This window comes from Agelaius phoeniceus, chromosome 10 (assembly GCF_051311805.1).
Source record: "Agelaius phoeniceus isolate bAgePho1 chromosome 10, bAgePho1.hap1, whole genome shotgun sequence".
Classification (NCBI taxonomy): domain Eukaryota; kingdom Metazoa; phylum Chordata; class Aves; order Passeriformes; family Icteridae; genus Agelaius; species Agelaius phoeniceus.
Window position 1 is genome coordinate 11,467,163 of NC_135274.1, and position 17,203 is coordinate 11,484,365.

At 42.1% G+C, this 17,203-nt stretch overlaps 1 protein-coding gene across 3 annotated transcripts in view; it reads right to left on the reverse strand.

Annotated features, from left to right (window-relative positions):
- Positions 1-5,647: 5,647 nt before the first annotated feature.
- The window catches only part of COL4A4 (collagen type IV alpha 4 chain), a 68,512-nt gene continuing 56,956 nt past the window's right edge, over positions 5,648-17,203 (reverse strand). For all 3 annotated transcript variants that reach the window (XM_077183877.1, XM_077183876.1, XM_077183878.1), the window contains 7 exons: positions 16,662-16,817; positions 15,950-16,048; positions 14,030-14,161; positions 11,910-12,026; positions 11,009-11,197; positions 8,949-9,235; positions 5,648-8,339 (listed from right to left, as the gene is read on the reverse strand). In XM_077183877.1, coding sequence (XP_077039992.1) covers positions 8,076-8,339; positions 8,949-9,235; positions 11,009-11,197; positions 11,910-12,026; positions 14,030-14,161; positions 15,950-16,048; positions 16,662-16,817 — 1,244 coding nt within the window. In that variant the 3' untranslated portion in view covers positions 5,648-8,075. The remainder of the gene's footprint in view (positions 8,340-8,948; positions 9,236-11,008; positions 11,198-11,909; positions 12,027-14,029; positions 14,162-15,949; positions 16,049-16,661; positions 16,818-17,203) is intronic.

The window sequence follows — 17,203 nt, forward strand, 5'->3', positions numbered from 1 at the left end:
GCTGTTTGGTTTTAATTGTAGTAATTAATAATGTGTATGTTTTAAATGACAGAGCTGCTGCTATGTTGTTAGAAATAAGACTTGTGATACCACGGGGGTAGATTTGATTGTATTGAGACTAACTTTGTTTCTTTTTAATTTAGGGAAAGCTTTGGAGTTAGATTACAGAGAAGTTCTGGTACGTACAGTATTTGGAAGGTTTATTAACACCTGCTCATTGCAGGTGGGTTGGCCTGGATGGCCTTTAAAGGCCCCATCCAACCCAAACTATTCTGTGAGTCCTCAGCAGGATTTTTGCCATGAAAGCCCCCATCAGTCAGTTTTCAGAGCAGTGCTGAGAGCAGAGGTGGCAGATGAATCCCCAGGGTGCTCTGTTGCACTTGGTCTCTTCAGGGACAAAAATTAAAGGCAGTTACTCAGGTAAGCATTGGACCTTGCTTCTTCTCTGGCCCTCATCACTGCCTGACTGCCTCAAGGGCTCTTGGAGCAAACGTAGCTTTGTATAAAATATTTCAGCATTTGCAGTTGGATTCCTTTGTTGTAGGAGCTGTGATTTCTTGTGAGTTGTTTGTACTTCCTCTAAACTCTGTGATCAGGTACCATGTAAGAAATTCTGCTCCCTAATTAATCCTAATCAGCAGACTTGTTAATGGGCACATTCTTGAAATTTAATGGTTGAATGACCTAACATATTACTGTTAATAAGTAAGGGTTTCTCACAGCCCAGAATTAAGATGTGATGAAAGAACTGTGTTCAGCTTTTAAAATTCTTTTCCCTCTTCCATCTTGTCTTTAAGCACAGGCAAATTCTGTGGTTTTCTGTCAGTGTGCTGATTTCCCTCACAGCACCACCTCTCCTAAACGGAAAAAAATGCCCCTTAAAATACCAAGAAAACAATATTTATATAGGCATATCAGGTGTAGTAGGAGATAGTGAAGGGACTGGCCACTTTAGGCCAGCAGTTTTGCTTTTTTTTTTTTTTTTTGCCTGCAGGACTGAAGTAACTTTCCCTGGCCATCCCTTGCTCTGTTTAATGATGATACCCCTGTGTGCCAAGTGTCTATGTGCTGTTAGACAATAACAGAGAACTGCTCGACCTTTGAAGCTGCTGCTTCTCTCCAGAGGTGCGAGGGTGGAGATGGCCCAGCATGCAGGAGTGAACAGTTTGGATCCAGCTGCCCTCCCTGCTGCTGGGAGGGCCTGGGAATGGGGATTGCTCTCATTTTCCCCTCTGATTCCATGGCTGGGGAGTTGTGCCCCTTTTGGTTCAGCACTGAGGGAATGTGGATCGTGCTTCCACACAGCAGCTGGTGAGCAGATCCTGGTGTTTGTGCTGTGGCTTCTGGAGTGTGCAGACATGAAGGACAGAATCATTGCATGGGTTTATTATAAGCTTCTCATTGTTCCCTATATAAAAAAAATGGTAATTTCTTACTTGTTGCCAGATTTCAGAAGGCAAGAAAATATTAACACTTCTGAGCTTTCAGTTGTAGGAGCTGCTTCTGAAGGAGTGTCAGGCTTTCTAAAAAGTCTTACAATAAATTCTGATACCCATTTACTCTTTCAGGAGCTGGGAAAACTGGAGCAACTCGGACAGTTTTTCACACAACTCTAATATGGTTTGGGCATTTTTCTTTATATGATCTGCAGGGATGAGTAAAGCAATTGGGTTAGTGAAAGAGCAGATCAAGGATACATATGACAGCATTCTTCTGCTGCATGAGAACAGCAGTAAGCTCAGCTCTCTTTCTATTTACCAGCAGAAATTGGCCTAATTTGCAGCAAAAGGAGTGCAAGCAAAAGATTTCTAAACATGTAGATAGTGAACTTCCAAATAAGCTAGAGATATTCAAGATTTTCCTTCTTCTGTCTCTGCAGCAGGTTAAACAAGTGCCCCTTCAGGGCTGTTGGGCAGGTCAGCAGTGAATGTGCTTGCCTTGGTGCAGAACCTTGGTTTAGCTCTGGTCCTTCACCAAACCATTCTTTCCAGGGATCATTTAAGAGAGATTGGTGTGCAGCTACTGGGTTCTGTGAATCCCTGTTTTCCTTCCTTATGCATGGAACAAGTAAAAGAACAGCCCCTAAATCCATCCAATATTAGAGTATGGAATGACCTCTTTGCTGACTTCAAATTATCAAGTATTTACATATGAAGTTCTGCAGCTGAGAAGGCTGTTGTGACATCATCTATGCAGAGATACAATTTGTAGCCAAAACTTCTGCAACATCTGGTACCATTTATTGCATCTATTTCACGTTCTTACATACATCCTAAATATTTAGGCACAATAGAATCACAGTATTCTAAAATACTAATTTGTTTTGTAGTTTTAAAATGCAGATGTGCAGAGTCAAGCAGACTACAGCTACAACTGCCTCAGAGTAGCCATTTTTAATTTTTTTACTTCCCATCAGAATTTGATTTCTGCCCATGAGAAAGTTTACTCTCCACTGCAATGAAAATACCCCTTTGTAGAGGTGTTTGCCATGTACATGGAAGACTAAATTCTGGAAAAGTTCTTGTTTTCCTGGATACTGAAACCTTGTTTTGCCAAGCTGAACCTAATGTCAGTTTTGGACTTGAGTGCTTCATTCCAAATCTTGCTAGAAACAATCAGGAGTAACACACAGGGACACAGCAGAGAGTCTCTAGGGTGGTACCTTACTGTGGGCCTTCCATTAGGACTTGGTTGGGATTTTGTCTCGCATGTTCTGCATTTCTAATTCAGTGAATCTGTGAAAAACATTTAAATATGTGGAATTTCAAATCCCACAAAGCTCAAGCTTGTCTTCTTTTGTGAAGCAGTGGGGCAGTGTGTGGTCAAGCACAAGGTGAGCTGTGCTGTGAGGCGTGTGAGCTGCCTTACATGGAGAAACTGTCTTTGTTGGACAGGTTCACTCCAGAATGATAAATATGCAGTTGTTTTTACTTTGCACTTATAAAATGTCACCTCTAATTGAATTTCCAGTACCTTCTGGAACATCTGGATGAAGTGACTAGGAAAGGGGAAAGCTGTTAAATATGAATATGGAGCAGCATCTGTTGGAGTGCTAATGGGGATTTTTTTCTCCACCTGGCTAGTTCTCCAGATGGTTCAGGTGGGCAGAATTTCAGCAGCTGTTTTTGTTGTTTGGTCAGTTTAAAATGCTGATTTCTGAAATCAGATCCAGTAATGAAATAGATCCCCAGTTTGATGAAGCAATTGCTTCACCTGCTGGAAAGTTCTTACCAGAGCTGACTGAATTTTTTTATTGTTTTGAAGACTGATGGGCTCTGTCCTTGCTTGACTGCTGCTTCTCACAGCTGGCTTTGAAGAGATCCTTTTTTTTGCAAACAATTGTTTCCCATTACAGCTCCTTCCCATGGCCTTGGATGGTTGTTTTTTGTCTTGCTCAGACAGTTCTAATGCAAGTCAAGCCTTAGAACAGAAGTCCTCATCTGTGCAGCATTTGTCTGTGGATGGCCACTGAGTTACAAGTTACTTAAGGATTATTTGTAATCAGACTGACTGGGAGTCAGTCTGGGATGCCAGTGTGAGGTGGCCATGTGGAATAACAGAAACAAACTCCCAGATGGCTGTGGTTTGTGTCCTGAATCTGGATGAAGGTACAGGCCAGAGCATTGCAGAGGGCTGCTGGTGTGGCCCCACACACTGTGCTGGAGCTCTGGCACAGTCCCTGCAGGCTGGCCCTGTGTGCCCAGAGCAGGTGTGGTGCACAGCACATCCAGTCTGCTCCAGAGTGTCCTTTAAAGCTTTAGGGGGATCCTTTCCAAACAAGTGAGCTGCCTGGGTTAATGGATAAATGCTTTGCTTAAATGGTTAATGGATAAAAGGTTTGCTTAATTTGCCTTAAATACAGGCAAAAAATCTATGGACTGTAGGAATTCTGGGGTTTCACTGTTGTGATATTACTTTTGTTTTCCTCTGGTGCTTATGAACAAGCCAAGCTTGGAAAGAGGTTTTTTTTGGTTAAGAGTTTACCCTGAAAGAATCCCTGGACCAGTTTTGCTTAAACTTGTTGCACATAATAATGTGATTCTGGGAATGACCCGTGCCAGTGCAGGTACAGCCACAAAAGGGCTGCAGCCTACAGAGGAACAGTGTCAGCACTGTTGAGAGTGAGAAGGAAAGTGCAGCACAGAGAAGCCACTTTGTACGTGGAACAACCTGTCCAAGATGCTTCTGGCTGCCCCCTGCCTCACTGAAGGGTCTGATGGCACTTGCTGTGGTAATAAGGGAGCAGAGCAGAGTCTGGAGTGAGTTGGCCCTGGGAAACTTGGAGGAAAGGTATGTTAAGGTTTGTCAACTTTTCCCCCAAAATAACAAATTGAATTCCCTAAGCTGAGTCTATTTAGCCCCCAACAGTGCTTGGCAAGTGATTTCCCCATCTATATGCCCACCAATGAGTTTTCTGGCTCTTTCTCCTCCTGTTTTCTTTCCTGTCCTGCTGGGGGGTGAAGCAGCTGGGCAGGTGTGTGGCTGCCAGCCAGGGCCAGCTCCCCACCCTGGCAGCTCACACCACATGACAAGCAGGGACCCGGGGCAGCAAGGCCCCTGCACTGCTCCTATAGGAGGCTGTGTCAGCTCCCAGGCCCCAGCCAAACACCACCTCTGTCTGCAGCTGTGTGCTGTCCTCTCATTCTGGTACCTGTTCTATGCATGTGGATTGTGGACTCTAAAGTTTTGCTTTAGTCTCTCCCATTTGACACGCTCTGTATACACCAAAAGATGACATTCAAGAGATGTTTTCAGTATTGTGCATCTCCTTCCTTGTAACGAAAAACATCAAATGAAGCAAAAATGGCCACATTTCTTGTGAGCAGATCAGGTTTCAGGCCATGCAGTGTTTTCCTTCCATTTGTTATCCTCTAGAAATCCTGATGCACATGGATGTGAGGGACAAGAATCTGCCACCTGCCCTGAGGATTTGCCTTGAGTTAGAACCAGGACATTCCTATGTCCTGGCTGTGGTTTCCCAGGGTGATAGGCAAGCAAATTTGATCAGAAATCACTGGATCTGAATTTAATTCCAGGGCAGTTTACCCCAAATGGCTCCAATTTCAGTGACCTCCAAGTGCAGCCAGCATCACTTTCTGTGTTGCTCTTAATATCCTGCCTGCTGCTGAGGATAAAATTCACTTCTTGACTGGGCCTGCACAAGATCCAAACTCTGAAATGCCATAGTAAGGGTAATTTGGACTTCAAGGGCCAGCACAAGGCCATTGCTTTTTGGAGTGTTGTTACTCTTAACAGTTTCAGCTATGCCTTTTCACACTTAATTTCATAAATAGGATCCCTATGAATAATTTACCAATTATTTTTCTGCTTTTAGTCACGGGACAAATGATTGCAGAGTTAAAGCATCTGCTGCTTTATACTTTGATCTGTTTTACGTGCTGTGTAATATTAAGCAATTTATCTGCAATTTAATTTTGAATTAGTACAATATTTCTGACAAATGCCTTATGGAGTTAGCTGAGCATGGAACAGGAATTTGCACACTTATGAAATATCTGACCTATCAGTAGTAGCTTAAAATACATTTCCTAAATATGTTCTTACAGACCATGGTAAATGGAACTGGCACAGTTGCAAAAACTCTACATAAAAATGATACACAAATATCATTGTGGGGGGGGGGGGGTTGTGTGATGTTTTTAAAGCAAACAAAAAAGAAACATGGTAAAGTGCTGTGAAATAGACTATTTAAATTATTGGTGAGGCTTTGTGCTGATGTTTTAAAGATTTTTTGGTGCATTTGTTCAAGTTAGGTGAACACAGATGCAATTCTAAAAACCCTTTTTATTCCTTTGTTTTCACCTTGTCCCTATGACCCAGTTTGCACTAACAAGGTATATAAGATTTTGATTGTTGCTTCAGTGCAGTTTATACCAAAAGCCCCACTTTGCTTTCCAGGAAAGCCCCAGCCCCTCTCCAGAGTTTCTCACCTGAAAAGAGGCTGCAGATGAGTGACAGGAGCTGGTGAGCACTGCCAGGTGAGGCTCATAAACCAGACCTCATTGTGGAATCAGCTGAATCCACTCAGGAAGTGGGGCCATCACCTGAGCCACTGGTGTTTGTTCCTGTGCCTGTGAGCAGCAGCTGCAGCTCCCTGCCCGTGGGGCTTTAGCTGGGGCCTTTTTGGAAGCACAGCTTGCACACCTTGGAGAAGGGGTGGCCTAAGCACTGGTGCTCCTCTCCACCCACTGCTTTCTTCCTGCAGGAAGCTCCTGAGCTGCTCAGCACCTCACAGAGCCCAGACTTGGGGGTTTATGTCAGACTGGACAGCTGCTCTGCCCTGCTTGTAGGATGCTGCCTGAATCAGGAGGAGATGGAATTCCTACAGGTCAGTGGCAGGGATTGACTACTCCAGTGTCAGATCTGCCAGGTGCAGTTGGGATCACCCAGGAATGATCCAAGCTGTGCCCTGTCCCAGCGGGCACAGGTCCCTGGCACAGTGGGAATGGCACATGCCCCAGGAGGGCTTCTGGCCCTTGCCCAGGTGAAAGGGCAGAGTCAGTTGACCACCATGTAAGCACAGCACATTGGAGAGGTTTGGTTGGTTGTGTCAGGAGGAAGTTTCACAGTCAGATGTATTTACACTCGACTGGACTTATCCTCTGACTGTTTTATTTTCCTCTGGCTGAGTTTGGAATGTCTGTCTTTCCTGCTCTTTGAGTTTGTGTATCCAGCTTTTCAATTGGCTGATCAGCCTGTTGTACTCGTGATGGCTTCAGAGGGAGTTTGCTTTGAATTAGGACCCTTGGATGAGGATTCAGTTTCCTTGAAAATCCTTTTGTGGGGGGCACCTCAGTGAACACAAATTGAAATGAAAAGGGCTGGAAAAAGCATTTGATTCCATTCTAATAAAATGTAGCTTATTTAAGTGGTAAAAGGGGCATTTGTGGCCCTTCTGCACATGATGGATTCTTCACTTGCAATCTGTGTTTTCACATGTTTCCCCATGATAAAGAACCATTTAATAGTTCTGGTTTTACAGATGAATGAAGGAGGTACAAATGTGTTTTCATTTTTTAAAAAGATGATTAGTACTTTAGGATATGAACATTTTTACCATCAGTGCTTTAAAAAATAAAAAGGATCTTCAGAGCTGTCATTCCATAAGGATCTTAATGGTGATGGTTCTTTTTTTCCTGGTGTATTTACAAACAAAGAAGCAAAGAATGAATGCAATTTATTGTCCTAACACTTCTTATATTCATCACTCAGATAAGTTCACCCATTTTATCACCGTGTCACTTTTTCTTTTCAATTAATATTAGAAATTGCTTTGTTTCTTTGGAAACTTGGATTAGAGTTTAATAATTTAATGTAACTGCTCTTAGAAATTAATTGTAAATATAAATATGGGTTTTTGGATTTGTTATCACAGCTAATTTTATTTTCTCACATAATCTCCTGTTAAATGGATTTACAGCTTTTTGTTGCTTATGAAAGCCCAATTAACAGTTCTTTCAGTCTGGTTCAGTGCTGCAGTGGTAAAAGACTTTGATCTTCATTGTTTTTATTATTATATTATTTTTCAACAATTACATTTTTCCTTTCCCTCAGAAACAGCAAGTGCAAAGTTTCTTTAGCTTGGGAAATTCAGCTACAGGGCTTTGACATTTATATGTTCACACATTTCTATCAGTATGGATAAATATTTATAATATGCCACGTAAATGCACATATTCTTGCTGCTGTAAATGCCATTTCTGACAGGAGATCTATTCTCTTGCACAACAGGTATGGTGTCCTTAGTCTTCCCAGCTTGACTAAATCCTCCAAGCTCACCTTGTTCCCTGTACTTTACAGCAGTGGACTCCAGTGGGACAGAGTTTTGTCTTTTCTTAATTCTTTTAGATCAGATTTTACTGCCTGTGGATGGGTGTACATAGGTGGATGAGGCTCAGCACATCCCTCATCTGTGTCTCATTTTTCCATTCCAACAAAGAACAGTGCTGGACACTTTGACACAGATTCAAACACCAGCTGCTGTTTAAACCTTTAGCACGTCGCTCATCCTCCCCTGAGCCTCTCTGTGTAGCTGCCTGCTTTTGCTTTGCTTCTTAGCCGTGCTTCAGGCATACCTGGCATCTACTGATTTTTTTCCTCTGCTCTTGTCCTTCTTTAAGAGTCCCTGACAGGGGGGCTGATGCAAACTGCAGCTCAGGCATCACGGTGGTCAGCCAGAAACTGTATTCATTAGCAAAGAACTGACACGTTCCCCGCTGGCCCTGGCACTCGATGAATGGTGCTGATCTGAAGTCTTCCAGGCAGCTTCCGGGTGACATAAGGGACTGTCCACCACCCTGGTCACCAGATCCAGTGTGCTGGAAAGAACAAAGAGACAACTTGGTAACTGTGCATGAAAAATAGGTAAATGATGTTCATCTGTCTTTTTTCCTACTTGCTTTTAACTGTGCTGTTTTTTGTAATCTTTTATTGGAGTAAGATTCTCTTGCTGGAGAAAATTTTAATTTGGTCTGTAATGAATTAGTCTCAAAGTCTAGATCCAGCTCACTTAACTTTCAGATATTTTATCAAACTGAAGGAAGGAGTAGTCTGGGTTGGTTCAGAACGATGCCGTCATCCAAACTGCTGCAAATGTAACTTGAGGATGGCATTAAAAAGACTGGAGCTCTATTTCTGAAAATTGTGTCTTTGTACATGAAAATCCCACTTTTTATTATAAACAAGGAGGTAAAACCTTTGTCATTTTAAGAAATGCATATCTTAAGTCTCTGAATACAGTATATGTAGCTACAGCCAGGTTCTGCAATTTGGAACTGACCTTTGTCTTGTTTCTTGTGAATTTTCCTCTTTAATGTTTGCTAGACACTGAATAATTTACTTTTCAGAGCTAAAAATCCTTGAACCTCTAGAATACAAAAGCTGGACGAAAGAAACATATCTGTATAATGATGCACCCACTTTCTTACCATCAAAAACGAGTATCCTATCCAAAGGCTCCTCCAGTTGGGTGGGCAGGGGGGAATGGACTGGTCCTGGCTGTGCAGTGCCACAGCCTGTGCGGGGGCCTCACACACAGCGCATCTGCTGATGTAGGGCTGGACCTCCTCCTCGGACAGCGGCGCCGTGGGCAGCGGGGCCGCGCTGGCCAGCCAGTAGGACTTGTCATTGCGGCTGGCATAGTAACACACCTGGTTGATGTTGCAGTAGGCAAAGGGCATGGTACTAAACACAGGCAGGCAGGACCCTGCCAGACCTGAAAATAACAGCGAGGGATGCCAATTATTTCACTTGCTAGGTCAGTTGGAAATTGTATTCTGGCCAATGTTGCTACAGAACTAGGTATTTTAGCGGGACTTAGGTAATGCACAGATGTTAAACCTCCCAAGCCCTTTACCAAAATGTGTACGTGAAAAACAGAGATCTATTACCAGTAAGCATCTTCCTTTGACCAGTAATATTTAATTGTGTCAATCTGATTTTTAAACATGATGTAGTTTGTCACCATGAGAAACAGTTATGATAACAAATTTCTTAGCTGTGCCAACACTGAAAAATAAATTAGGCAAGAGGTGGTGGCTGGTTTAAAAGGAGATCAGCTATTTACAAACTCATTAGGAGCAGTGAGAAACCAAGTGACAATGCTCATAAATAGAAACATTTTTGTGAAGTATGACAAGCCGTTGCTAACAGTCCATTAAGCTGAAATCCCAGCAGCTATGGTACTGCCTTCCAGAAAGGTTTCACAGACTCCCAAAGTGAAATAAAAGGATTGACGGATTTTGCAGAGCCAATCCTGCAAAATTCTCATCAGGCAGACATCAGTGGGAACCAAGAAGTGACCAGTATACTTCTGTGGTGAACTTCTTCCAGAACTGAATTTAGAACAGTTTCATGATGGCCTGTTCAGTTAGCAATAATCACTGCACAAAGTTCTGCCTTGAACTTGGTGTGTGAAGTGTTATTTCTGTAATGCCTCGAAAGCTAAACACCTTCATTAAAGACATGTGACATTTCTGTACAGAAGCCAGTTTTGTTTATCACTGATAATATTCCATGCCAGTACTAATGAAGGATCTGGAACAGCCTGAGTAGGAAAAATGCCTGCAAAATCACACAGGATTTTCTTTGAATCTTATTTTCACTGCTGTTATGAGGCATTCTGTTAGCAACTGGCTCTCCTGGGAAATGCCAAACACACAATAGTGAAAACATTCTAAAACATCACTGCTATTCTAAAAATAGCTCTTTTTATTGCTCTTTTAAACACTTCTTTTTTGTTTAGCTTATTAGGTCCTTGATCTTCTCTCCTCAGAGACTTCTCTGACTCTTGTATAACAAGTCAACAAGAATTTAGGAAACTTTTTCTGTGCAAATTGCCACCAATCAGTTCCTCAGGCTGCAAGTCAGGCAGCTTATTTATACATCTAATTTTAGTCAGAATTGTATAAGATAGGGAAGAAGTGACCCAAGGCACCAAAAGGAGCTGTCTCTGGAAGGAATTTGGCTTTGGCTTTTCCAAAAAATATTAGCTTCTGACTCTGAAAAGCACAGGATTCTGCTGTACACATGATGCATAATTTACTTGTAAAGCTTACTTATACTGCCCAACTGTACTTACCCAACTTAACCAGCTCTTTCCCAAGCTGTGTCTACAGAAAAAAAGGAGCAGATCCTCCAGGGAGTTATTTCAGAGTGGCCAAATAAGATTTCTGACCTAGGAAAATCTCTCCAATGACTTCAAAGACAGCCTAAAATGAGCTGGGATAAGTGAAATAAACCCCTCATCTCTCCAACTTCAAGTCAAAATTATTTAGAAATACTTGTGCATTCAATTGCAGAGCAGCAGAAAGCTGTTTTAAATGGGTGACAATAGGGCAGGATAACCAAATTCATTATAATCAGTGTAAATTAGTGTAGAAAATAAGTAGCTGACAGTTTTATAGCTTGCTTCATGTGACTTGTCTTTCCTTGTGTAGATAACACCATATTATCCCTTAGCTGGAAAGCAATTATGTACAACACATACCAAGATCTTGATTATGGGCTTTTTCTTGTCCCTCCAGGTACAGCAGACTATAGCCAGTCCATAACTTGGGCATCCCTTGTGGGCAGAGTGGTTCTCTGTCTGACTGACTGTGAAGGACGAGCAAGAATCCACTTGCAGATCTAATTTGGGGGCCTGGTTGTCCTGGGACACCAGTCTGGCCAGGTGGACCTTGGAGAAAGGTAAAAGAAATTTACTTGTATAAAATACAAAGTTCCCACCTGCTGTGTGTAAATGTTCAATAAGAAGTTCCCAACTGAATATAATACAACTTCAAGGCTGTCATAGGCAATAAAGATACAAGAAGACTTCTGTAATCCTTCTTCTGGGAGAGAAATTAACTAGATTGCCACTGAATGCATGGCACTTGGCTTTTCTATTGTGCCTCTGTCTTGTGCTGTATAGATTAGGAAATGAACTGAAGTGGGCGATGATTTCCCAGACTTACTAGGATGAACAGAAGGTTTGGGCTGAATTTGAATCCTTGCAGTACCAGTTGATGCCCCTTGCTCACATATGTGTTAAACCCTTAATTTATTCGAGAGCAGTCACAGGTAAAATAGAACTTTAATTACTGCCAGACAGTTGCCCCATTAGCCCTGGCTCAGAGGTGCATGCTATTGAGATATTCTGTGTGAGCATGGGTGCTTAATTGCCTTTCTGCTTAGCAATGGATGCTGAGATAAATTTTCTTCCAATGGGTCTTGTTATGAAATCATTCACAAGTGTCACTGTCAGTGCTTGAACTGAGAAGGGGCAAGAGGTGCCATGGAATCTCAGGCTAGAGGTGGATGTGTCCATGTGGGAACTGGGGGAGCAGAGAGAAAACAGAGTCCATGCATCATCTCACACACATACCCCCCGAAGTCATGCTCATTCTTACCTTGTGGCCCAGCATATCCTTGCTCTCCTTGGCTCCCTTGGTCACCTGGTGGTCCAGGTGCCCCAGGTAACCCATCTTGACCTGGCAGGCCATATGATCCTTCTTCACCTTTTATGCCTAGATAAACACAAAGTATGTGCTTTTCCTTCATAGGGCTGCATTTAAGGTTCTGCATTGTCTGAACACAAAGGGGAAGTCAGCAAAATGGACACCAGGACAGGGAGGTGCAGAACTACTTCTGCTGGGAATTCTCTTCACCACTTATTCACCCTGTGACCACAGCAGTAGCTCAGAGGTATGACTTAGGAACACCAGCTCCTGATAAGGTTTTCCATCCTCTCTAAAGATTTTGTGTGATTTACAGTAGAAATCAAAGCACTCCCCAACAAACATTATCATGCAAGCCTCATGCAGAACTGCCATGAGGATCTGCACCATGGAAGGAGCTGTAACTCCTCCTGAGGCAAGCCAAGCTGTCAGCTTTGAGAACCCCATTCAGCAAAGTCTTGGAATGCATAGTGAACTCCCTTTGAAGTAATGGATGTATTGGAGTACTTAGAGAACAGAGAGGGACTGCAGAACTGGACATTTTTAGGCTCCCGATGGCCTCACTTTTTTGTATTTCTCACATGTCCGTGCACTTTATACATTAGGGAGGAAGGTGTGGCCGTGACAGTAAAAGATAAATCTCATGTAGTGTGCAGATAATGATGGGCCTGGCTACCTAAAACAATCTGAATTGAACAAAGTAACACTTATCAGGTATTGTTGCACTTAGAAGTGGTTTTCCCCTTTTGATAAAAACCAATTTTCAGATGAGGGTATTTCTCTAGCACCTACCACAGTTGTTTCTCAGTAATGGTGTTTCATTCCTTGCAGATTTTGCTATTTAACCTGCAGACTGAGTAATTCAAGGTTGTCTCACAGCATTCAAACTTCCCCTTATTACTTTTTACTAAGAAAATCTGAACCAGTCAAAAAAAAAAATTAGCAGCTTTTCTATGTTGGTTGCAGAGTTATTCTTCCAAAGCTTAAGCACATTGAGGGATTTTAATAAAATCCATTGCTTTTGCCAGTAAAACTTAGAGTTTGCCTTCTAAGCCAGGAAAAAATTGGATTCTCCCATCTTAATGAAGGAAAAAGCATTACTGTTTCTTTATTTCTTTCATAAAGCCAGTGCAAATATGTGTATCACTGTATCACCTGGTTTTACAAAAACCCTTAATGATGTATATAATGGAAACACAGCTGTGTAACCCCAGAAACCCCTTTTAGCTGGCTAATCAACTAAGATAGCTAAAACTAGAGAGTTAACTGAAAACTGCATTGCTTCCTTTCATGATGGGAATGACTGCTGCAGAGAATCTCCTGGGAGACAATCGTGGGGCTTTTTCTCTGGACCCAGAGCAGCCAACACAACAAACTTTGGTTTCCCAAGTAGGAAATGCCTAAAACCACACAAGGGATTCCACCATTAAACTGAAGACATTGCAATACAGCCTATGCTGTGTTTCTGTGAAGGTGGCCTCTCTTTTGGGATCACCAGGACCAGCATCATCCTTGTTTACTTGTCATCTGTCAGAAGAACATTCAGTCTTTCATCACTTTTTTTTAAGATCTCTTTGGTCAGTTTCCTTTGGTGGTAACTTTTTTATGTTCTAACAGATAAAGACCTCTATTGTAGCCACTCCTCTGACTGCAGTGTCCTCTTAGGACTTTGGTTAGCAGAGCTTTGGGATTCATTATTGCTAGATTTTAAACATCCTCCAAATAGGTCTAAACCACAGGGCTGGTTTGAGGCATTGCTTTGTAACTTAGTGGGGAAAAAGGAAAAATACTACTTAAAGAAGTTTTTCTCAACAGTGTCTTATGCTTTTGTCCTGCCTGGCCTAGAAAATGGGAATGTAGTTCAGGCAGGCTCAAACAGCCTGGTTCAGCTACATTTATCCATCACCCTCAGCATTAACCAGCCCACTATGTGTTTCTGGAGACTGTTAGTAAGTGTTTAAGGAGAAGAGAGAGGGTAAAACATAGAGAAATAACTCTGACACTCTGACCCTTTTCAACTTGTTGCCTAAATGGCTGAGAAGAACATCCAAACTTTCAGAACATGAGCTTACCTTGGGGTCCAGGGTGGCCTATTGGCCCTGGTAATCCTGCAGAGCCATCCTCTCCTCTTTGGCCTGCTTCCCCAGGAGGCCCTGGGATTGTAGGGCATGAATCATCCACTTTCCCTGGTTCACCAGGGTCACCTGGAATGTGTAGTGGGAAAGTGAATTGCAAGACTGGATAATAGTTCCCATGCAAAAAATCAACATAAATGTTAGGATTTGGGTTTTCAAGAGTGTTCTTTAAGTATTTAAAAATCTTGAATAACTGAGTCCTACTGTTTTAATTTTACTCTTAGTCTTTTAGCACAGCATTAACAGTATGGCAAGCCAGTGTTAGCAAGTGTATATTAGCTGGTCTGTGATCTTTGCCCAGGTGGGCAGAAGGTCAGTGGCATCCTGGGCTGTGGCCAGCAGGACCAGGCAGTGACTGTTCCCTGTGCTCAGCACTGGTGAGGCTGCCCTTGAATCCTGCATTCAAGTTTGGGCTTCTCACTACAAGAAAAACATTGAGTGTGTTCAGAGAGAGGCAGTGGAACTGGGAAGAGTCTGAAGCACAAATCTGGTGAGGAGCAGCTGAGGGAACTGGGGGTGTTTAGTCTGGAGGAGGGTCAGGAGAGACCTTACTGCTCTATTACAGTTACTTGAAAGGAGCCTGTAGAGAGTCTTTTCTCCCAAGTAATAGGAGGAAATGGCCTTAAGTTTCATCAAGGGAGACTTATATTGGGTATTAGGAAATATGTCTTCATGGGAAGGGCTGTCAAGCCCTGGAACAGTCTGCCCAGGGAAGTGATGGTGTCACCAACCCTGGAGGCATTGAAAAGATGTGTAGATGTGGCACTTGGGGACATGGTGTAGGGGTGGCCTTGGCAGTGTTGGGTTAATGGTGGGATTTGATATGTTGAAGGTTTTTTCCAATTTAAACAATTCAATGATTCTACATTTCACATATTTGGTATACAGCTTCAGTCTTAATGTTCCCCAAACTGATTTGAGTTAAAGCCTAAAGTCTACCTACCCAGCTTCACTGCAAACACCTTAGCACATGGAAAATTTTGCAGTATTTTGCCTATTTTGTTTTTGCAAAACCATCAATAGGCAGGCCAAAAAGGCTAGCACATAACAGCCATTTGAAGTAGTTATAATACATAATAATAAAAATATTTATAATAATAATAATAAAAACATTTGCCAGTAACTTTCAACATTTTATATATTGAAAGTTACTGGCAGCTTTTGCCTGTTTGCATTTTGGATCAACATTTAGTCAGATGGAAAGTTCAGTGTTTGTAGTAATCCATAGTTAGGATTCAAGCTTTTGCTACAATTTTGGTTAGAAAGCATTTTGTGTGAAAACCAGAAAAAAACCAAATTAAGAACTAGAAACAAATGTTTCACAAGTCTAATTGACATCCTAGCATGAGAGCTCTCAGCAGAGCATTCTCATGATGTTGGTGCTGTTTATGTGAAATATATATTAGAGCAATGTCCTGCTAGCATTACCTACTATTCCTAGAAACCACACCAAGGATACCTTCTAATAAGAGCTGAATGTTTCTATATATAAGGGAGGGAGCTCCCATGAAAAGAACAATAATCAAAAGTCATGAACTTACCTATGAAACCTGAAGGATTTGAAAAATGGAAAGCAGATTGTGGCCATTGAGGTGCAGGTGGAAGCAAGTTTCAGGCATGTAAATTAGAGTAAAGAATGGAATGAGAACTGAAATCACTTACATGAGGTGACATTAGAAACAAATAGTTCAGAAATTTTTAATCAAATGAGAAATCATTTAAGTTGGCAACTGCAGGGGTCTTTTTTTCTGAGATTGTTTAAATTATTTGCATGCAAGTTAACATTAGTATGATTATATATGAATTGAAGGATCACAGTTACAGTTGAATGATGCTAAGCAACAGGTTCATAAGTACCTGTGGGACCTCTGGGACCAGGTCTTCCTGGAAAACCTTGGTCTCCTGGTTGTCCTAAAGCACCAGGTGGACCCTGTGGGCCATGGACCCCCATAGGACCTGGAAATAAAACAAACAAAAATAAAATGCAGTCTGGATGCTTGGGAATCCTCAACTCTGTTGTGGCAAAGAAAAAAAATACACATTTCTTCTTCTTTCTCTGTTCTGGATCTGACTTATGACTTTTCTTTTTGTAGAGATTGGAAGTGATTGGTGTAGATGGGATTTCTCTGCAGGGTGTGAAAGAAGCAGATTATCTAAGAAGTCATAGTGTAGATTTCTGTTTTCAAACTAAAGAATCTGTTGAAAGTTCCAAGCTATTGCTGTGGGGCAGATGTGAGACTGTTAGTTCAAACTCATCTGCATTTTCCATAGTTTCTCAAGACCGCTGAAGAGGGGGTCACAGTTTGCTTTTCTGGCAAACTCAAATGTTTTACTGCCTTATTCTCAGAGTGGCAGAAGTGTCTTCCAACAAGCTGTTGTGAAGCAGTGCATGTGAATCTGTCTCTAATCTCATCTTCTACCCCAACCCCATTGTGTCTGTAGGTAAGCAGGAAGAGCTGTGGAATGTCCAGCCTCCACCCCTTCTGCCCAGCTCCATCTCCAGTGGGCACCCCAGTCATAGGGGCTGGGAATTAGTGCACACAGAACTTAAAAACATCTCTGACCATACCCTTTGGGCCTTCTCTTCCTTGGCTCCCTGGAGGGCCTCTGGCTCCCTGCTGTCCTCGTGGCCCAGCATTACCTGGTGCCCCTCGAACGCCACTATCACCTGGATCTCCTCGCACAAAGATCGTCTCTCCAGGAGGACCAGGATTCCCAGGATCACCTATGGAAAAGAACTTTATTCTTAATGCATGCACAAAGTACAAACATTTAAAAATAGCCATGTTCTGCTGGTGGGGTTTTTTTTTTTATTTTACTCTAGAGTGTTTTGGTTTTGTTTTTTTTTGGAGGGATTTTGTCTAGGATGTAGGACAGCCCTTGCATATTTCTGGAAATACTAGTGTTAGCCTTTGTCCAAGGAAGACAATGACAGGAATAGTTCCCAAAGTTAAATAACTTCTGTGCAAGCAGCAAGTTACTGGTACATTCATTGAAACACTGTTTCTCTACATTTATATTTTAAAGCTTTATTACTGTGTTGTTTAATCTGGAGATCTGCATTTTGTCCTTGGTTGGTTAGCCAGCTGGTGTTCACTTCTCTGTGTGTTC